The 22,851-nt window shown below is 48.8% G+C and overlaps 1 protein-coding gene across 1 annotated transcript; it reads right to left on the bottom strand.

The window, feature by feature from the left end:
- Positions 1–790: 790 nt before the first annotated feature.
- Positions 791–21,065, bottom strand: LOC139229141 (zinc finger protein 367-like). Its single transcript, XM_070860803.1, has 5 exons — positions 20,773–21,065; positions 15,409–15,559; positions 11,736–11,855; positions 3,305–3,446; positions 791–1,727 (listed from the first exon to the last, which is right to left on the bottom strand). Exons 1-5 carry the CDS (start codon positions 21,010–21,012, stop codon positions 1,502–1,504), a joined length of 879 nt encoding a protein of 292 aa, XP_070716904.1. The 5' UTR covers positions 21,013–21,065; the 3' UTR covers positions 791–1,501.
- Between the last annotated feature and the right edge of the window lie 1,786 nt (positions 21,066–22,851).

Raw genomic sequence — 22,851 nt, 5'->3', positions numbered from 1 at the left:
CTCTCTTCTCTGTTCCACCACTGCCGCCCACTCCCCCTGCCCTGGTGTCCTCCCACTAACCCCTCCATCACGGGAATCCAATATTACAGAAATCCTCTTTATTCAGTCAGAAACATAGAAACATAGAAAATAGGTGCAGGAGCAGGCCATTCGGCCCTTCGAGCCTACACCACCATTCAATATGATCATGGCTGATCATGCAACTTCAGTACCCCATTCCTGCTTTCACTCCACACCCCCTTGATCCCTTTAGCCGTACGGGCCACATTTAACTCCCTTTTGAATATATCTAACGAACTGGCCTCAACAACTTTCTGTGGTAGAGAATTCCACAGGTTCACAATTCTTTGGAATAATCCAGCGGTAGAGTACAAAACCACTTGAGGCGTTTGACGGGACTAAAGGGAGAGCTGTTGTAGGCCTTCGATGGGCCTAGTGGCCTTTCCCTGGCTCTGGAGTTACCCTTAATAACCGCCCCCCCCCCCCCCCCCCCCCACAATACTCTTTGTTCCTACAACCCTCCAACCTTCTTCACTGGGAGAGGAACGTACCAACTGAGCAGTGGGGGTGGGGACTAAAATTTAAAAATCACCACCTTTCTATGATTCAAATTGGTTTTGTAAGTTTTCAATCTGCCTTAATCCTCATTTGGAGTTCACCCCCGCCCCCCAGGTCATGTACCAGCCCCCCACCCAATTCTGCAACCTCCTCCCAACCCCGTAACACAGAAGTCAAGCCATTAATAAACACTTGAGAAAGTTCGAACATTATATTATTCTTGGTCCACAAGTGTGTGCAGAGCAATAAGGTCAAACAACCGATTAGCTGAATGAAGAGGAAAAAAAATTGTGATTAGCACAAGACAGAGCTGCGATTAATGTGGGAGCTGTTAAGTGCTGCAGTTTCTATGCGCACCAGTAGGTGGCAATATATTCTGTCAGGTTATTGTCACTAAACATAGAAACAGAACAGGAATGTGATAACATTAAGTGAATTGCTTGACACAGGTCCCTATCGATTGCCCGGTCCGCTGTTTTAACTCCAGCATTAACCAGTTTACCTTAAGTGGGTTAGCGCCGCCATTGAAATATGGCTTAAGGAGTCGGTCTTGCCTCGGTGGGCCTCAAGAGTCAGAAAGTTGTGGGTTCAAGTCCCACTCTAGCACATAACCCAGGCACATAACTGAGGGAGCACTGCACTGTCGGAGGTGCCACCTTTCAGATGAGACATTAAACCAAGGCCCCCTCTCCTCTCTCGGGTGGATCCCATGGCACTATTTCGAAGAAGAGCAGGGGAGTTATCCCTGGAGTCCTGGCCAATATTTATCCCTCAAGCAACATCACGAACGACAGATTATCTGATCATTATCCCGTTGCAGTTTTGAGATTTGCCTACATTACAACAGTGACTGCAATTTAAAAAGTACTTAATTGGCTGTGGAGCACTTTGGGACGTGTGCAAGGCGATATACAAATGCACGGTGAGGGGGTGAGGGAGGGGTTCAGTAAGGCTGAGGGGAGGAGAGGTTTGCCAGCTGGATGAGTGCCAGGGCGCCGTGCCAACGCTCCTTCAGTTCCTGCAGTTGCCGCCCAGAGCAACGCTGCTCCCTCTCCTCCTCCTCCTCCTCCCGGCATCTGCCCATCGGATCCTCCTGCTCCCGGTCCGATCTCCGGGCAAGCGCCTCTTCCCTGGCAGGGGTTGGCCGCTGCTCTCGGCTCTGCCAGTACCTGAGGGACAGACACGGTCAAGAAGAAAAAGACTTCAGGGGGTGGGTCAAATACGGGATAGCGATCCAACTGCTGTGTCTAAATCCGTTCAGTTCGCAAGTGTGACCCCGAGCTTCCGGTGGCCTGTCACTTTAATTCCCCGCTCCACTCCCACTCTGACCTCTCCGTCCTCGGTCTCTGACACTGTTCCAATGAAGCTCAACGCAAGCTCGAGGAACAGCACCTCATCTTTCGTTTAGCCTTCTGGACTCAACATAGAGTCCAACAATTTCAGACCGTAACCCCTGGCCCCCATTTTTTTCTACAAACACCACCATCCTTTTTCCCTCTTTCCCAGGGCAGCTAGTGATGATTCCGCCATTACACCCTATCTAGACTCATCTTTTGTTTCTTAACTTGTGACATTACCATCTCAATTCGGCCCATCATCCCTTTGGTCTCTTAAATCATTTCTGCCTTCCACCCTATCACAGACCTTCCCCTTTTGTTCTTTCCTCCCCTCCCTCTTTCACTGCCCCTGCACTTCCTTAAGAATCTGTTACATCTCAAACTTTTCCAGTTCTGACAAAGGGTCACAGACATAAGAACATCAGAACTAGCAGCAGGAGTAGGTCATATGGCCCCTCGAGCCTGCTCTGCCATTCAATAAGATTATGGCTGAATTCTCCGCCCCAGAGAGCTGTGGAGGCTGGGTCATTGAATATATTTAAGGCGGAGATAGACAGACTTTTGTGCGATAAGGGAGTAAAGGGTTATGGGGAGCGGGCAGGGAAGTGGAGCCAAGTCCATGATCAGATCAGCCATGATCGGAGCAGGCTTGAGGGACCAAATGGTCGACTCCTGCTCCTATTTCTTATATAGGGCAGCGGGAGTTGGCACCAAGAGGGGAGGAGAGGGAACAAGACACTCTCTCTCACTCACACACACACACACACACACTCTCTCTCTCTCTCTCTCTCTCTCACACTCACACACTCTCTCTCTCTCTCTCACACACTCTCTCTCTCTCTCTCTCACACTCACACACTCTCTCTCTCTCACACTCACACACTCTCTCTCTCACTCACACACACTCTCTCTCTCTCTCACTCACACACACTCACACTCACACACTCTCTCTCTCTCTCACTCACACACACAAACACACTCTCTCTCTCTCACTCACACACACACACTCTCTCTCTCTCACTCTCACACACACTCTCTCTCTCACACACACTCTCTCTCTCTCACACACACTCTCTCTCTCACACACACACTCTCTCTCTCACACACACACTCTCTCACACACACTCTCTCTCTCACACACTCTCTCTCTCTCACACACTCTCTCTCTCTCACACACTCTCTCTCTCTCACACACACTCTCTCTCTCACACACACTCTCTCTCTCACACACACACTCTCTCTCTCACACACACACTCTCTCTCTCACACACACACTCTCTCTCTCTCTCTCTCTCTCTCACACACACACACTCTCTCTCTCTCTCTCTCACTCTCTCTCTCTCACACCCTCTCTCTCTCTCTCACTCACACGCTCAGGTTATGGGGTGTCTGAGAGCTCAGCTACCCACCTCGCCAGCCACTCCGCCACCGCCTTGTCCTCTTCAGCCGTCGAGGCCGTGCCTTGGCCCGCTGTGCCCTCCTGCCGCCTCAGCCGGGAGTACGGGTGTTTGACGCAGTGCCGGTTGGCGTGAGTGAATTTGCTGACACAACCTGGAGAAAATTTTTAAAAAACATTTCCACGGTCACTTTACTTTAACATAGGTACTGAAGCTGTACTTAATCCCCACAGAAATACAGCACAAGATTTCACAGACCCAGCTGGGGTTTATTCAAACTTCGCCCCCCTGGAGGAAAACGGTGCAAAGTTTGACAAAACATGGGAACTTTTTGTTGCCTCCGCCCCCGGAGCAGAACCAGTCAGAGTCACCTCAACGGAGCAACAACTTGCATTTATATAGCGCCTTTAACATAGTAAAACGTCCCAAGGAGCTTCACAGAAGCGATCAAACAAACTTTGACACCGAGGTGCAGAAGGAGAAATTAGGGCAGATGACCAAAAGCTCGGTCAAAGAGGTAGGTTTTAGTGAGCGTCTTAAAGGTGGAATGAGCACGTGAGGCAGCGAGGTTTAGGGAGAAAATCCCAGAGCTTGGAGCCCAGGCAACTGAAGGCACGGCCGCCAATGGTGGAGCGATGGAAATCGGGGGATGCACAGAAGGCCAGAATTGAGATCTCGGCGTGTGTCGGACTGGAGAAGGTCACAGAGATAGGGAGGGGTGAGGCCATGGAGAGATTTGAAGGCAAGGATGAGCATTTTAAAAGCGAGGCGTTGTCGGACCGGAATGGACCCATTCTATTAGACGTTCCATTAATGTTCCCATTGACTAGTGAGTAGAGCCCTAGTTTTAGAGAAAAAGAGAGGTTCAGGGAGGGAATTCCTGAACTTAGGGCCGAGGCGGCTGAAGGTACGGCCGGTAATGGTGGCCAAAGGAAGTGGGGGACGGACAAGAGGCTATAGCTGGAAGAACGCACAGTTCCCAGTGCGATGCAAGGCTGGAGGAGGTCACAGAGATAGGCGATGCCATGGAGGGATTTGAACTCTGTTGAACTCTGGGCCGAGTCAATGGGTTAGGTGCAGGGTTTTGGTCAAGACAGCCACACAAAGGCTGTGGAAGTACGGAACACTGGTTAATTCACAATCGCAGACTTGGCAATCGCTTCCCCAGGCCTGGGCCGGGGAGATCTGCGTTACTCCGCTGATCCAACAGTCAGGGAACTTGGAGGTTAAACACTGGGATTTTTTCCCCCCATTCGGGATCCGGTAACCCTGACGGGCAAAGTTCTAACGGGTAGAATGGTCCTTGCTGGATCAACACCAGGAAGCTTACCCGAGATATCAGCCGTGGCTCAGTGGGCAGCACTCTCGCCTGAGTCAGCAGGTTGTGGGTTCAAGTCCCACTCCAGAGACTTGAGCACATAAATCTAGGCTAACACTCCAGTGCAGTGCTGAGGGAGCGCCGTCTTTCAGATGAGACATTAAACCGAGGCCCCGTCTGCTCGCTCAACTGGGCATAGAAGATCCCATGGCACTATTTTGAAGAAGAGCAAAGGGGGTTATCCCTGGTGTCCTGGGGCCAATTATTTTTCTCTCAACCAACATCACCAAATCAGATGATCTGGTCATTATCACACTGTTGTTTGTGGGAGCTTGCTGTGCACAAATTGGCTGCTGCATCTCACAGGATTACATCGGATATACGGCACAGAAACAGGCCATTCAGCCCAACCGACCCATGCGACGTTTATGCTCCACTCGAGCCTCCTTCCATCTTTTCTCATCTAAATCTATCGGCATAACCCTCTATTCAGGAAGAATATTCCCGACATTTTTGGTATAACCCTCTATGCAGGAAGAATGTTCCCGATGTTGGGGAAGTCCAGAACCAGGGTCACAGTCTAAGGATAAGGGGTAAGCCATTTAGGACCGAGATGAGGAGAAACTTCTTCACTCAGAGAGTGGTGAACCTGTGGAATTCTCTACCACAGAAAGTTGTTGAGGCCAGTTTGTTGGATATATTCAAAAGGGAGTTAAATGTGGCCCTTACGGCTAAAGGGATCAAGGGGTATGGAGAGAAAGCAGGAATGGGGTACTAAAGTTGCATGATCAGTCGTGATCATATTGAATGGTGGTGCAGGCTCGAAGGGCCAAATGGCCTACTCCTGCGCCTATTTTCTATGTTTCTATGTTTCTATTCCCTTCTCCCCCATATGCTTGTCTAGCCTCCCCTTACATGCATCAATACTATTCGCTTCAACCACTCCCTGTGGCAGCGAGTTCCACATTCTCACCACTCTCTGGGTAAAGAAGTTTGTTCTGAATTCCCTATTGGATTTCTTGGTGACTATCTTATATTGATGGCTCCTAGTTATGTTCTTCCCCACAAGTTGAAACATTCTCTCTGTATCCCCTCTATCAAAACCTTTCATAATTTTAAAGATCTCCATTAGGTCACCCCTCAGCCTTCTTTTTTCAAGAGAACAGAGACCCAGCCTGTTCATCCTTTGCATACCCTCGCGTTTCTGACATCATCCTTGTAAATCTTCTCTGCACCCTCTCCAGTGCCTCTATATCCCTTATATAATATGACGACCAGAACTGTACATTACAACAGTGACTACAGTTCAAAAGGTACTTTATTGGCTGTAAATGCTGTGGGATGTCCTGTGGTTGTGAAAGGCACTATATAAATGCAGGTAATTGCTTTGACCTGCCCTGGGAAGCAGGCAGGTTTTACTTGGTTACACCCTAGCAGGCAACTGGAGGCCCCCCCGAAGTCTTGGCTCTGACAAACTGCGACCACACTCTCTGGGTTTAGCAAGTTGCGACGGACCCTATAGGGAGAGAATGTTGAACGCCACACTGGGGAATACAGAAACCCGACAGTTGGTTACGGAACTGGCAGTAGCTTGCATCGGGCACCTGGTGGCGCTGTGTTCCACAAGAACATGAGAAATAGGAACAGGAGTAGGCCATACGGCCCCTCGAGCCTGCTCCGCCATTCAATATCATGGCTGATCCGATCATGGACTCAGCTCCACTTCCCCGCCCACTCCCCTTACCGTTTAAAAAACTATCTATTTCTGATCTAAATTTATTCAATGTCCCAGCTTCCACAGCTCTGAGGCAGCAAATTCCACAGATTTACAACCCTCAGAGAGAATAAATGTCTCCTCATCTCTGTTTTAAGATTATGCCCTCTAGTTCTAGTCTCCCCCATCAGTGGAAACATCCTCTCTGCATCCACCTTGTCAAGCCCCCTCATAATCTTATACGTTTCGATAAGATCACCTCTCATTCTTCTGAATTCCAATGAGTTGAGGCCCAACCTCCTCAACCTTTCCTCATTAGTCAACCCCCTCATCTCCGGAATCAACCGAGTGAACCTTCTCTGAACTGCCTCCAAAGCAAGTATATCCTTTCGTAAATATGGAAACCAAAACTGCACGCAGTGTTCCAGGTGTGGCCCTGTATAGCTGTAGCAAGACTTCCCTGCTTTTATACTCCATCCCCTTTGCAATAAAGGCCAAGATTCCATTGGCCTACCTGATCACTTGGTGTACCTGCATACTATCCTTTTGGATTTCATGCACACGTACCCACAGGTCCCGCTGTACTGCGGCACTTTACAAACTTTCTCCATTTAAATAATAACTTGCTCTTTGATTTTTTTGTCAAAGTGCATGACCTCACACTTTCCAACATTATGCTCCATCTGCCAAATTTTTGCCCACTCACTTAGCCTTTTGCAGATTTTTTGTGTCCTCATACATTGCTTTTCCTCTCATCTTTGTATCATCAGCAAACTTGGCTACGTTACACTCAGTCCCTTTTTCCAAGTCGTTAATATAGATTGTAAATAGTTGGTGTCCCAGCACTGATCCCTGTGGCATCCCACTAGTTACTGCTTGCCAACCCGAGAATGAACCATTTATCCCTACTCTCTGTTTTCTGTTAGTTAGCCAATCCTCTATCCATGCTAATATATCACCCCCAACCCCGTGAACTTTTATCTTGTGCAGTAACCGTTTATGTGGCACCTTGTCAAATGCCTTCTGGAAGTCCAAATACACCACATCCACTGGTTCCCCTTTATCTATCCTGCTCGTTACATCCTCGACGAACTCCAGCAAATTGGTCAAACATGACTTCCCCTTCCTAAATCGATGCTGACTCTGCTTGACTGAATTTTGCTTTTCCAAATGTCCTGCTACTGTTTCTTTAATAATGGCCTCCAACATTTTTCCAACCACAGATGATCCGTCAAGGCACTGCAGTCCCTCCTGTATAGCTCAGAGACGTGGACCATGTACAATAGACACCTCAAATCGCTGGAGAAATACCACCAACGATGTCTCCGCAAGATCCCACAAATCCCCTGGGAGGAATGACGCGCCAACATTAGCGTCCTCGACCAGGCCAACATCCCCAGTATTGATGCACTGACCACACTCGATCAGCTCTGCTGGGCGGGCCACATCGTTCGCATGCCTGACACAAGACTCCCAAAGCAAGCGCTCAACTCGGAACTCCTTCACGGCAAATGAGCCAAAGCTGGGCAGAGGAAACGTTTCAAGGACACCCTCAAAGCCTCCTTGACAAAGTGCAACACCCCACCGACATCTGGGAGTCCCTGGCCAAAGACCGCCCTAAGTGGAGGAAGAGCATCCGGGAGGACAGAGCACCTCGAGTCTCATCGCCTAGAGCGTGCAGAAAACAAGCGCAGGCAGCGGAAGGATTGTGCGGTAAACCAATCCCACCCTCCCTTACCCTCAATGACTGTCTGTCCCACCTGTGACAGGGACTGTGGTTCTCGTATTGGCCTGTTCAGCCAACCAAGAACTCATTTTTAGAGTGGAAGCAAGTCTTCCTCAATTCCAAGAGACTGCCTATGATGATGGTTGCGAAAGGCGCGATACAAATACAGGTAATTTCTTTGACCTGCTCTGGGAAGCAGGCAGGTTTTACTTGGTTACACCCCAGCAGGCAACTGGAGAACCCTCCCCGAAGTCTTGACTCTGACAAACTGCACCCAAACTCTCTGGGATTAGCTAGCTGCGACGGGCCCTCTAGGGAGAGAATGTTGAACGCCACACTGGGGAATACAGAAACCCGACAGTTGGTTACGGAACTGGCAGTAGCTTGCATTGGACACTTGGTGGCGCCCTGCTCCAACAATGCACTGCAGTCCCTCGAAAACCAGCCCAGTGCTGAAGCTGTGAGTCGGGCACGGCGGGACCGGGGGGGGGGGGGGGGGGGGAACGATTGTGCCTGTAATCTGTGCTTGGGGAGTCCTGCTGCTGTCTATCTGCCAACTGTTCAAGCCCATGCACAGTTAGCCAACAACCAAATTGCAGAAGTTAACCGCATGTAGAATCTTTGTTAAAAAAAAAAACAGCACAAAAGGAGGCCATGTGGCCCTACGTGCCTGTGCCGTCTCTCCGATAGAGCTATCCCCTTCGTCCCACTCCTCCATCCTTTTCCCAATGGGTAGCACCCTCGCCTCGGAGTCAGAAGGTTGTGGGTTCACTCCAGGGACTCGAGCACATAAATCTAGGCTGACACTCCCAGTGCAGTGCTGAGGGAGCGCCGCACTGTCGGAGGTGCCGTCTTTCAGAAGAGACATTAAACCCAGGCCCCGTCTGCTCTCAGGTGGATGTAAAAGATCCCGTGGCATTATTTTGAAAACGAGCAGGGGAGTTATCACCGGTGTCCTGGGCCAATATTTATCCCTCAATCAACATCACAAAAACAGATTATCTGGTCATTATCACATTGCTGTTTGTGGGAGCTTGCTGTGCGCAAATTTGGCTGCCGCGTTTCCCGCATTACAACAGTGACTACGCTCCAAAAGTACTGCATTGGCTGTAAAGCGTTTTGAGAAATCCGGTGGTCGTGAACGGTGCTATATAAATGTAACTCTTTATTTTCCTTTCGAAAGCTATTGTGGACCGCGCCTAGCAGGGATTTCCATGACCCCGAATTAACTTTAAAAAAACATTCTTGGAACAGCGGTCGGTCTGAGTGAGACAGAAAGTCACCGTGACTGATGTTACAAGGGGCTCATTTACTGAGGTCCTGCAGGACAGGCCTAGCTCTTCCTGGGAGGGCCCGTAGAGTCAACCAAGTCACATTAAGCACATGAAATGTAAATTGTTTGAATGTACTACAATGTATCCCGTATTGTACTTGAACCGGAAAGCAAGAAAATGTATCGAATGGAACTGCCGTCAGCACCCAAATGTAGTGTATGGGATTGCTGACCGCAGCTAAATGTACTGAACTGCCTTTGAATGTACTGTACAAATTTTTTTATGAATAAAGTATATTTTGAAATTTAAAAAAATTAAGCGATACATATAGCATAGTCACTGCACTTCCAAACACAGGCCATGTGTGAAGCATTTCAAGGCTTTTCAAACTGATGGGATTCTATGAACAAGATAATAACGAAGGAGGGAGGCCGTTCTGCCCATCTTAAAAGGAAAGACGTACATTTATATAGCGCCTTTCACAACCTCAGAACGTCCCACAGCATTTTATAGCCAATGCAGTAACTTTTGAAGTGTAGTCACTTGTAATGTAGCAAACGCGGCAGCCAAATTGCACCCAGCAAACTTCCACAAACCGCAATATGATAACGACCAAATAATCTGTTTTTGGTTATGTTGATTGAAGGATAAATATTGGCCCACGACACCGGGGATAACTCCCCCTGCTCTTCTTCGAAATAGTGCCGTGGGATCTTTTACATCCACCTGGGAGGGCAGACGGGGCCTCGGTTTAACGTCTCACATCCAAAAGACGGCACCTCTTACAGTGCAGCGCTCCCTCAGTACTACACTGGAGTGTCAGCCTAGAGTTTTGTACTCATGTCCTTGAACCCACAACCTGCTGACTCAGAGACAAGAGTGCTGCCCACTGAGCCACAGCTGGCACTAGATTAAATCATCAAGATCGGAAAGTCCCAACATTGCTGCTTCCAATTGTTTCTTAAATGATTTCAGGGCGTTTGCCTCTTCTGCTCGACCAACAAGTTTATTGCACATATTGAACACTCTCTTTGCGAACACAACATTCCTGATGGCAGTCCTAAAATTACCAGTTACTAGTTTGAATATACGACCTATTTGCTATTCATTTAATTTAAAGCAACCGTCCAAATTTGCATACTCCATTTCCTTAATGATTGCAACCCATCAGCTCTCGGGCACTGCCTTTGGGTGCACCCGGTAAATAGCCCGCAGTGCAATCTAGTTATTTGAGACGAAGTGGGTTTAAAAATAATCTACATCCCATGCAGAGTCCCCTCCAGGAGAAACAACATGAAATACATTGTAGGGCAGTCAGCCTCTGAAGAGACTGTCCTGATAAAGGGTCTCTGCACGAGATATTAACCTGCTAACCACCTGGAGTGTCAGCCGTGGCTCAGTGGGCAGCACTCTCACCTCGGAGTCAGAAGGTTGTGGGTTTAAGTCCCACTCTAGAGACTTGAGCACAAAAGTCTAGCTGACACTCCAGTGCAGCGCTGAGGGAGTGCTGCACTGTCGCAGGTGCCGTCTTTCGGATGAGACGTTAAACCGAGGTCCCCGTCTGCCCTCTCAGGTGGACATAAAAGATCCCACGGCACTATTTTGAAGAAGAGCAGGGGAGTTATCCCCGGTGTCCTGGACAATATTTATCCCTCAATCAACATCACTAAAACAATAATCACATTGCTGTTTGTGGGAGCTTGCTGTGCGCAAATTGGCTGCCGCGTTCCCCACATTACAACAGTGACTGCACTTCAAAAGTACTTCATTGGCTGTAATGCGATTTGAGATGTCCAGTGGTCATGAAAGGCGCTATATAAATGCAAGTCTTTCTTTCTTAACCCGCTGTATGGTCCCAGCACTTCACATTCTAATTTCCAGCGTTGTACTTTTCCATTAAAAAAAAACAATTCTGCCTAACTTTACAAATCGCGCTCTCCAAATGAGCACAGTTGTAATGAAATCTAAAACTTAAATAAAATGTTCACGAGATGTGGGCATTGCTGGCAAGGCCGGCATTGATTGCCCGTCCCCAATCGCCCCTCGAGAAGGTGGCGGCGAGCTGCCTTCTTGAACCGCTGCAGTCCCGGAGATAGTGCAGGTTCGATCGCAGCAGGAGTTCGGGGTGACAAAAGGCTGGGCAAGTGCGGCAGCTCACCAAACGAGGCCGAGGCTGACCGGGTGCCAGGACTGTGCCAGGTGGCCCGAGGGCATCCAGCACAAGGGACCCCTCTCCTGACCCGCGGCGAAGTCGGAACGTACCGCTTTCCCCTGCTGCGTCACACTGGGAGTCCCATTGCTCTGCTGTAACCCAAAGGCTTTGCGTGCCCGGCGTGGCAAGACCCACTGCCTCCGCCGCCCTCGGACCGAGAGCCCTTGCACTCCCCTTCGTCGCCCCTTCATTCACTCACCTGGCTCGGAGCAGATGAATGGCTTCTCCCCGGTGTGCAAGCGCTGGTGCGTCTTGAGCTGTCCACTCTGCACAAACGCCCTCCCGCAGCTCGGGTAGTCGCACACGTACGGTCTCTCCCCTGGACGCCGGTCAAACAGAGAGGGAGAAGGAGGGAAAAAAAAAAAAAAGGAACAAAAAAAATTACACAACTTGCATTAACATAGCGCCTTTAACATAGTAAACGGTCCCAGGGAGCTTCACAGGAACGATTATCAAACAAAATTTGACACCGAGCCACATAAGGAGATGTTCAGGGCAGGTGACCAGAAGCTTGGTCAAAGAGGTAGGTAAGGAGCGTTGTAACGGAGAAGAGAGAGGCTTAGGGAGGGAGTTCCAGAGCTTGGGGCCCAGGCAACAGAAGGCACGGCCACCAATAGTTGAGCGATTAAAATGAGGAATGCTTAAGAGGCCTGAATTGGAGGAGCACAGATATCTTGGGAAATTGTGGGGCTGGAGGAGATTACAGAGATAGGGAGGGGTGAGGCCAAGGAGGGATTTGAAAAGAAGGATGAGTATTTTGAAATCGAGGCGTTGCTTAGCCGGGAGCCAATGTAGGTCAGCGAGCACAGGGGGTGATGGGTGAGCTCATGAGCAGGTGGGGCCTTCAAAGGAACAGTGTGGTGGCATACCACTTCAAAGTACAGCGCGTGCTGGAGAGCGACGGCTGTGAAGAGGGCAACTGGATTGGATGCCACCAAGGTCCAGGTCGCTGATTGGAGCATGGGAAGGTACAGCAGAAACGGTGAGGTCGGGGCCCAGGAGAGGCGAGGGCCCAGGGGCAGCACGGGCCCAGCCCACACTGCGATATGTGTGCGCACTAGGCCCGTGCAGCAGAGCTGGTCTCCAGTCGTCCTGGTTAATCCTTGCCACTGGACCTAGAACTAGCTCTGTCAAGCCCGTGTGGTGGCTGGTATGTAATGGCCACCACACGTTAAAAAAAAATCCACGCACAGGCATCTTCCACCCTTCAACATGGACCTGGAATATCAGGTCCTTCATCGGAACACCTGTGAACTCATCCCTTTTTGGCGTGGAGCAAGTCATCCTCGATACGAGGGACCGCCTATGATGATGATGATGATGATGATGATGATGATGATGGAGGATGACCAGGACTTGGTGTAAAAACTAAACCCTCCCCCCGCCACACCCGGCCCAATCTCTTCGGCTCGTGGAGCACAGATCACAGGCAATGGCAGAATTTAAGAACACATAGCAGCATGCCTGGTAGACTTTTCTTTCAGGGAGATGAGGGGCTTCAATGATGAGGCAAGGTTGGAAAAGTTAGGACTGTTCTCCTTGGAACAGAGAAGGTAAAGCGGAGGCCCGATAGAGGTTTTCAAGACGGTGAGGGGTTCGGATAGAGTAGAGAAAGATAAACTATTCCTCTGGCAAGTGGGTCATTAACCAGAGGTCACAGCTTCAAAATCATTGACAAAAGGTCTAGAGGATAGCTGTCGGCATAAATAATTTTAAAAGGTAGTTGGAGAGGTACTAGGGGACGGGGAGTTACAGGGTTACAGACAAAAAGTGGGCGGGCGGGGACTAAGCACGACGGGCTGAATGGCCTCCTTCTGTGCTGTAAGTTTCTCTGATTCTATCCCAAGACTCGGTTTCGGGGAGCGCAGACACAAAGCTGAGACCAACACTCAGCTGATTGAAGTCGGCAAAAGTTAAAACGTTTATTTTTAACCGTCTCTTGAAGAGGCAATGATCTGACTCTAGCCTTTGGTCGGGGCTCCTTGATTTCGCGTTTTTTAAGATTCGTTCACAGGATGTGGGCGTCGCTGGCAAGGCCGACATTTTATTGCCCAATCCTTAATTGCCCTCGAGTGGCTCCCTGGGCCATTTCAGGGAGCAATTAAGAGTCAACCACATTGCTGTGGGTCTGGAGTCACATATAGGCCAGACCGGGCAAGGGCGGCAGATTTCCGTCCCTAAAGGACATTAGCGAACCAGATGGGTTTTTACGACAATCCGGGAGCTTCATGGTCACCATTACTGATGCTCGCTTTTTCTTCCATATTTATTCAAATAATTGAATTTAAATTCCCCAGCTGCCGTGGTGGGATTTGAACTCTTGTCTCTGGATCATTAGTCCAGGCCTCTGGATTAACAGTAACATTATCATTATGCTGCCATTCCCCTGTTTGCACAAAAGTGCCGATCGGGGTCCGACGTACATCATTGGATCTCGATTTCCATGTTAAAATAGGGGCCGGTCACCTGAAACAGGCAGGCGGTTCGGACACCCCGGTGGTAGGGTAGGCCCTTTTCAAAATGGAGTCTGTCGCACCGCTCGCGGTTAACGGGTCGGCCAGGCCACCGACCCCATCGTGAGGCCGATACCGCCCTGCTAACACCAGGCGAAGCCAGTGAAAAATCGACCCCCATGCTTTATTGTTGAGAAGCCTAGGTGAAGGCCCAAAAACCCATTGAGTCAGCAGAGTCACTGGACAGCAACCAGGAGCAGGGGTCCCGGCTGATTTTTTTTTTGCCTCCTTGCTCCAGGATCTACAAAGCCAATTGCAGATTCCACAATTAACATCAGCGAACTCAGCAGAGAGCAGCAATCAGTCCTGCAGCCGTCTGGTGCTAGTGACTCTGTCTGCGTTGCCAACAGAGTCACGAGGGGGGGGGGGGGGGGGAGGCGGGGTGGGAGGGACTCCCTGCATCATTTATTTTTAAAAACGAAAGATGCTGGAAATCAGAAATAAAAACAGAAACTGCTGTAAAACGCTCAGCGGGTCGGGCAGTATCTGCGGAGAGAGAAAGAGAGTTAACGTTTCAGGTCAACGAGCCTTCATCAGATCACATCATCAGTTCTGACGAAAGGTCACCGACCCAAAGCGTTTCTCTCTCCGCCAATGCTGCCTGACCTGCTGAGTATTTCCAGCATTTTCTGCTTTTTTAAAATAATTGATACACCTGCGGAGAGGCAGGGCAGGGGGTGAAGATTAAGGCCCAAAGTGCAAATTGTAAGAGCGAAGCGGAGGTAAATTGTAAAGCATTATTGGGTGACACCAGACTCGGATATTAAAAGCCGACAGGTTCACGCAAGAACATAAGAATTAGGAGTATGCCATTCGGCCCCTCGAACCTGCTCCGCCATTCACTAAGATCAAGGCTGATCTTCTACCTCAGCTCCACGCTCCTGCCCGATCCCCTCATCCCTCGATTCCCAAACACTAACCTTCAGAAAGCAGTTCACGTGAAGCCCGTCGATCCAGTTTCAGCTACACGATAAGGCGCGTTGTAAATGGAAGTAGTTTTAGATCGCAGAAGGAAGGTGGGACTGAAGGAGTTAAGGAGTTCCAGAACCGAGACCCTGGGAAGAAATGAGCTACGGAGTACGAGGGAATCAATGGATATGGGGATGGTGCGGGAAAGTGGAGTTGAGGTGGAAGATCAGCCGTGGTCTCATTGAATGGCGGAGCGGGCTTGAGGGGCCGAATGGCCTACTCCTGCTCCTATTTCTTATGTTCTTCTGATTGTGAGGCGTCTTGGAGCTCGGTGAGTGAGTGAGTGAGGAGATGGGGCAAGGGTGGCGAAGATAACGACGCAGAATATTTTGAAAGGTACACGGGCGGGGGGGGGGGTGAGCTGCCACTGCTCTCCCCTCTTCTACTCACCGGTGTGTGTCCTTTTGTGAGCTTGCAACGACTTTTCCCGTGGGAACACTCGGTTGCAGATGTGACAGCGGATCCGACTGGCGGACATGGTGCCCTCGGTGATGAGATCCCGGACTATCTCCGCTCTCGGGCGGCCACGTCGTATCCCATCCTGCAACACACAACCCGAGGACGTCACTTCCCCTGTTAGACCCCTGGCCTGAGCAGACTCAGTCTGATCTCTCCATCTCAGCGAGGGAGGGCGGGGCAGTGGGCTCATTCCAATTGGCTTCAAGCTCCATCGAACTAAGCAAAGAAATGCGGTCAGGGTCCCTGCTCCTGCTCACTGTGTCAGCTGTGGCCCAGTGGGTAGCACCCCCGTCTTGGAGTCAGAAGGTTGTGGGTTCAAGTCGCCACTCCAGGAACTTGAACACATTTTTTTTTTTTAAATCTAGGCTGACACTCCAGTGGAGTGCTGAGGGAGTGCTGCACTGTCGGAGGTGCTGTCTTTCGGATGAGACATTATATCGAGGTCCTGTCTGTTCTCTCAGGTAGATGTAAAAGATCCCATGGCACTAATTCAAAGAAGAGCAGGGGAGTTATCCCCAAGCGTCCTGGAAAAATTTATCCCTTAATCAACATAACAAAAACAGATTATCTGGTCATCACACATTGCTGTTTGTGGGAGTTTGCTGTGCACAAATTGGCTGCTTCGTTTCCTACATTACAATAAGGAGCAGCGAGCGGCAGTCTGGGACCAGCATGGAGGCGGGCCACTATAGGGTACAGCGCGAGCTGGTGCAGGAGAACGACGGCTGTGAAGAGGGCGACTGGATTGGAGCGTGGGCAGGTACAGCAGGAGCGGCGAGGTCAGGGCGCAGGAGCGGCGAGAGATTGTAGGGGGACGTGATCGGGGCCCAGGAGAGGCGAGAGTTCGGGGCCCAGGGGGCAGCACGGGGCCAGCCCACACTGCGATAGGTGTGCGCGCACTAGGCCCGTGCAGCAGAGCTGGTCTCCAGTCGTCTTGGTTAATCCTTGCCACTGGACCAAGACCTAGCTCTGTCAAGCCCGTGCGGTGGCTGGTGTACAATGTTAAAAAAATCCACGCGTAGGCATCTTCCACCCTTGAGGGTGTAGTTCGGGATCTGGAATATTAGGTCCTTCATTGAAACACCTGTGAACTCTTTGAACACATCCCTTTTTGGCGTGGAAGCAAGTCATCCTCGATTCGAGGGACCACCTCAGAAGAAAAGTGACTACACTCCAAAAGCACTTCATTGGCTGTAAAGCGCTTTGAGACGTCCGGTGGTCGTGAAAGGCGATAAATAAATGCAAGTCTTTCTTTTCTTTCACTGTTCAACTACCTCTGCCAGAAAGGGAATGCATGGCCAGCGGGACAGAACCACATCAGGCTTAGCTATAAAGCCCGTTGGAGCACAGTAGTCTCCCAGTCTCCAGTATCTAGGCTTGGAAAGGTCAGCCGCTTGGATAAAGGTACTGGAGGGTTTTAAAAAAAATTCATTCAGGGGATGTGGCCATCGCCAGCAAGGCCAGCATTTATTGCCCATCCCCAATTGCCCCTTGACAAGGTCATACAATCATAGAACGGTTAAAGCACAGGAGGCAGCCATTCGGCCCGTCGAGCCCATGTCGGCTCTCTGCAAGAGCACCTCAGCTAGTCCCACTCCCTCTCCCTTTCCCCGTAGCCCTGCAATTGTTTTTCCTTCAGGTACTCGCCCAATTTCCTTTTGAAAGCCGGGATTGAGTCTGCCTCCACCACTCTCTCAGGCCGTGCATTCCAGATCCTAACCACTCACTGCGTAAAAAAGTTTTTCCTCATGTCACCTTTGGTTCTTTTGCCAATCACCTTAAATCTGTATCTTCTGGTTCTCGACCCTTCCACCAATGGGAACAGTTTCTCTCTATCTACTCTGTCCAGACCCCTCATGATTTTGAACACCTCGATCAAATCTCCTCTCAACCTTTTCTGCTCCAAGGAGAACAACCCCAGCTTCTCCAGTCTATCCCCGTAACTGAAGTCCCTCATCCTTGGAGCCATTCTCGTAAATCTTTTCTGCATCCTCTCTAGGGTCTTCACATCCTTCCTAAAGTGCTGTGCCCAGAATTGGACACAATACTCAAGTTCAGGCCGAACCAGTGTTTTATACAGGTTCATCATAATTTCCTTGCTTTTGTACTCGCTGCCTCTATTTATGAAGCCCAGGATCCCAGGTGGTGATGAGCTGCCACCTTGAATACAACTGAGTGTCTCGCTGGGCCATTTCAGAGGGCAGTTAAGAGTCAACCCCATTGCTGTGGGTCTGGAGTCACATGTAGGCCAGACCGGGTAAGGGCAGCAGATTTCCTTCCCTAAAGGACATTTGTGAACCAGTTGGGTTTTTACAACAATCCGATCACCATTACTGATGTTAGCTTTCTTTCCAGATTCATTTAATTAACTGAATTTAAATTCCCCAGCTGCCATGGTGGGATTTGAACTCTTGTCTCTGGATCATTAGGCCAATCCTTCAGATTACTAGTCCGGTAACATAAGCACTGTACCGCAATATGGGCAGTCCACAGGACATCGTCTGTGGCCGCTTGGCTCAGTGTTAGCACTCCCACACCGCTTAGAAGGTTCTTGCTCCAAGTCCTGCTCCAATATAGAAATTGAGGCGGTCACTTCGGGGCAGTTTGAGGGAGCGCTGCCTTGTCAGAGGTGCCGAGATGATAAACCGAGTCCCAGTCTGCCCGTTCAGGTGGATGTAAAAGGTACTTTTGTGAAGGACAACAAAGTTACCCTACTGTACTGACCAAGGGGTGAACTGGCCATATGGGAAATCAGGAGATTTCCCCCAGTGCCCACCCCGGAAATCCTTCCACAGCGCTGTATTATCGGCATCCCTGCCCCCCACCTCCCCCGCCAATTTCCGTGGGAATGCCGTGTAACTTTGGGTGGGCCAGTTCGCTGCTGGCCAACGTTCAGCCGCGAACCAAGTTATTCATTTTACTTTTTGTTTCCGAGGCCTTGCTGTGCAAAGTATCTGCCACGTGGATGGGCACAGTAGTGGAGTGACTATGTTACTGGACTAATAATCCGCAGGCCCGGTCTAATAATCTGGAGATTGCGAGTTCGAATCCTAACATGGTAGTTTGAGTATCAGTAAAAGTGACCATGAAGCTGTCAGATTGTCAATAAAACCCAATTGGTTCACTAGTGTTCTTTAGGGAAAGAAACCTGTCATCCTCGCCCGGTCTGGGTAGACTCCAGTCCTCCACCAGCATGGTTGACTCTTAACTGCCCTCTTAAGTGGCCTCGCAAGCAACTCAGCTGTATCAAGACATTCAAGGTGGTCCACCTTCTCAAGGACAGCTGTGGAAGTGCAATAAAAGCTGGCCTTGACAGCGACGTCTAGATTCAGAGCATGATTTTTGTTTTTAAATTGCCTAAATAATAGTAACTGCACTGAAGTGTAGCCGTGGCCCAGTTGGTCGCACCCTCGTCTAGCCTCACCTCGAAAGGTTATGGGTTCAAGTCCCACTCCAGAGACTTGAGCACACCAAATCTAGGCTAACACTCCAGTGCAGTGCTGAGGGAGTGCTGCACCATCGGTAGGTGCTGTCTTTCGGATGGGACATTAAACCGAGGCCCCGTCTACTCTCTCAGGTGGATGTAAAACATCCCATTGCACTATTTTGAAGAGGAGCAGGGGAGTTATCTCTACAGTCATGGCCAATATTTATCCCTCAATCAACTTCACTAAAACAGATTATCTGGTCATCATCACATTGTGGTTTTTGGGAGCTTGCCGTTCATTTCCCCTCTAACAGCAGCATGGTTTTCAGATGTTAAAAAATAACTGATGCAACTGAACTCCCAACCGAACAGATCAATTTCCAGATTCAGCAAAAATCCTTTTCTTTTTCATTTTAAATGCAACGTAATTGTTTCTTCATTTTAATTTGTCTGCAAATTGACCGCTTTTGCGTTTCCTACATTACAACAGTAACTACACTTCAAAAAAAGTGCGTCACTGACTGTAAAGCATGTCCGGTGGTCATGAAAGGCGCTATATAAATGCAAGTCGTTTTCTTTTTTCCCCCTAAAAGTAATTCACTGGCTGTGAAGCTTTGAGAATGTTATACAAAGGCAAGTTTTTCTGTACCCATCTGACCACAGTGCAAACTAAAAGTGCAGTGGGCAATTTAAGGGAGATTTTGGGAGCTATTTCAAGGTAGTGGGTGCTTGAGTGGCATTAGGTTTTGGAAACTGCAGAGCAATTTTCCCATATAAATAAATAATATATTATATAAATATATATATAAAATCAATGTATTATATATATATTATATACACACACATACACAACTATCACAGTGATGATCACCTTGCTGCAATTTAAATAACGGCGAAGAACTAAATACAAAAAGGCTGAGGATTTGTTGAAAGTCCCTTTGCAGAAAGCCCAGGATTTCCTCCAGCTGGACGGTCGGTATGAATGGGCGTGCCCGCAATGTGGCAGGAGCCAATCAGACACGCGTGTGCTCGGGGGCGGGGCCGCTCGATGTCCCGTCTCCATGGTGATGGAACGTTGGCGCCTGCAACATTTTTGGCGGGTTCCGCGCGGAGAGTTGCAATTCCAGCTCATTCAAAAAAAACAAGGATTAGCAACGCGGTACATTCAGCAGCAATCTCAATTATATATATTATATATTTTTTTAAATGCAGGATTGAAATTATAATCAAGGCCACGATCGGGGAGGGAAAAACAATAGTGGAGGAGGAGGAAACTTTGCAAACGGTCAATTTGCAGACAAATTAAAATTAAAAAAAATGCGTTGCATTTAAAATTCAAAAGAAAATGATTTTTTGATAAATCTGGAAATTGATCTGTTCGGTTCGGAGTTCAGTTATTTTTTAACTTCTGAAAACCATGCTGCTCTTAGAGGATGAGAAATGAACGGCAAGTGATTTCCAGTAAATTCTGCTGGCCCAAAACCAAATATAGATCTGCAATTAGAAGCACTGCTAACTTACATATAACAATTATAAAGATAAATATACATATTGCAATTATAAATATTTAATTGCAATATGTATATTTATAACTGCATTATGTATATTTATAATTGCAATATATAAGTTAGCAGTGTTTCTAATTATAAATATTTATAATTGTAATATGTCAAATAAATATAGTTACAAAAGTGAAGCACCAATAGCAATCAGTTCACTATAAATGCAAGATATTTCTTTCTTGGATACGCATTTATCTGGGATCTTACAGCCTGCATTGTGTAGAAAGATCCTAGCTGACAGCTCCGAGCCTGTCTGCACATCTCCTGCAAGATCCACGATCGGGACACGATCAGAGAAGCTTGTACCTTGTATGTCGGGATGTCAGGACTCTCCCCGGGCGACGCCGACCCTGTCGATCCGATGCTGGGAGTCGGGCTCAGGCTGTTGGAGTTTCCCGGCCATTTGTAGGGAAAAACCATTGATAAATCCCCCAGATTTAACTCCTCGGCGGCGCACTGGGATTTGAACGGCGTGGATTTAATCACAGACACCATCATCCGCTTGGGCGAACCGCAACCCGCGCTCCCAGACATAATAATATACATTGAGTTTTCCTTTTTTGTTAAATGATAACGAGAGAGATGGAAAGTCCAGTTCTTGTAAATATCTTTCCCGCGTAGTTCTGCCTGCTGGGAAATCTCATTGACCAATCAGAGCAGAGACAGGAGGGAATCCCCGCGCTTTCCATCCAATCAGCTGCCAGTTTGAGTGTGTCAGAACAGGCATTTAAACTGACTTTAAAGCTTTTCAAAATGAAGAACATGATTCAGGCGCTGGCAGGACAAAGAGGCACAAATCATTGCCGAGGCATTGCATCACTCTGAGTGTGCTTTGTATTAGTAATAAGGAAAATATGTTCATAAATAGTAATGCCTCTTGCAGTAAATGTATACAGTAATGATCTGGGCACTGCTGCTGTATGGGAGAAATTCTGTTTAAAGGGGCAATGTCTTGTTGCAAACATATCCTTATAACTGACCCAAACCCCTTAATGTGGATCTTGAACCCACAATCTTCTTACTCAGAGGCAAGATCTTTTACAGGGAATCTGTTCTCACCATCATCTGAGTGTCTAGGTATATCGGAAATGTTTAAAGAGGAAAGAAAGACTTGCATTTATATAGCGCCTTTCACAACCACCAGACGTCCCAACGTGCTTTACAGCCAATGAAGTACTTTTGAAGTGTAGTCACTGTTGTTGTAATGTAGGAAACACGGCAGCCAATTTACGCACAGCAAGCTCCCACAAAAAGAGTCTTTTCTTCTTAGGCAGTCCCTCGGAGTCGAGGATGACTTGCTTCCACACTAATGTGAGTTCTCAGGTGACTGATGAGTCCAATGTGGGACCTACAGTCTCTGTCACAGGTGGGGCAGACAGTGGTTGGAGGGACGGGTGGATGAGGTGCTTGCGTTGTCGTGCGTTCCTTCCGCTGTTTGCGCTTGGCTTCCGCATGCTCCCGGCGAAGAGACTCAAGGTGTTCGGTGCCCTCCCGGATGTTTCTCCTGCATTTTGAGTGGTCTTGGGCCAGGGATTCCCAGGTGTCAGTGGGGATGTTTCACTTTTTCAAGGCGGCTTTGAGGGTGTCCTTGAAGCGTTTCCTCTGTCCACCTGGGGCTCGCTTGCCGTGTCAGAGCTCTGAGTAGAGCGCTTGTTTTGGGAGTATATTATCGGGCATGCAGACAATGTGGCCCATCCATCGGAGCTGATCGAGCGTGGTCAATGTTTCAATGCTGGGGATGTTGGATTGAGTGAGAACACTGACGTTGGTGTGCCTATCTTACCAATGGATTTGCAGGATTTTGTGGAGGCAGCGTTGGTGATACTTCTCCAGTGCTTTGAGGTGCCTGCTGTACATAGTCCATGTCTCTGAAGCATATAGGAGGGCGGATATCACTACTGCACTGTAGACCATGAGCTTGGTGCCGGGTTTGAGGTCCTGGTCTTCAAACACCTTCTTCCTCAGGTGACCGAAGGCTGCACTGGCACACTGAAGGCGGTGTTGGACTTTGTCATCGACATCTGCCCTTGTTGACAGTGGGCTCGTGAGGTATGGAAAATGGTCCATGTTGATAAGGACAGAGACAAACAGTACTGTTTTAATGACCCTTTGCTCTTCTTCGAAATAGTGCCAGGGGATCTTTTACATCCACTCAAGAGGACAGATGGAACCTCAATTTAACAGCTCATTCAAAAGACAGCACATCTGACAAGCAGCACTCCCTCAATGCTGCACTGGAATGTGCTCAAGTCTCTGGAGTGGGCCTTAAACCCACAACCTTCTGACTCAGAGGTGAGAGTGCTGCCCACTGATCCACAGATCACTTACTCACCACCCCTACCATTGAGCCACGGCTGACTCATACTGGGATTGGTTTGGTGGACT

Source organism: Pristiophorus japonicus, chromosome 18 (genome assembly GCF_044704955.1).
Source record: "Pristiophorus japonicus isolate sPriJap1 chromosome 18, sPriJap1.hap1, whole genome shotgun sequence".
NCBI classification, from domain to species: Eukaryota; Metazoa; Chordata; class Chondrichthyes; family Pristiophoridae; genus Pristiophorus; species Pristiophorus japonicus.
This window is presented reverse-complemented; position numbering and strand designations above follow the sequence as displayed.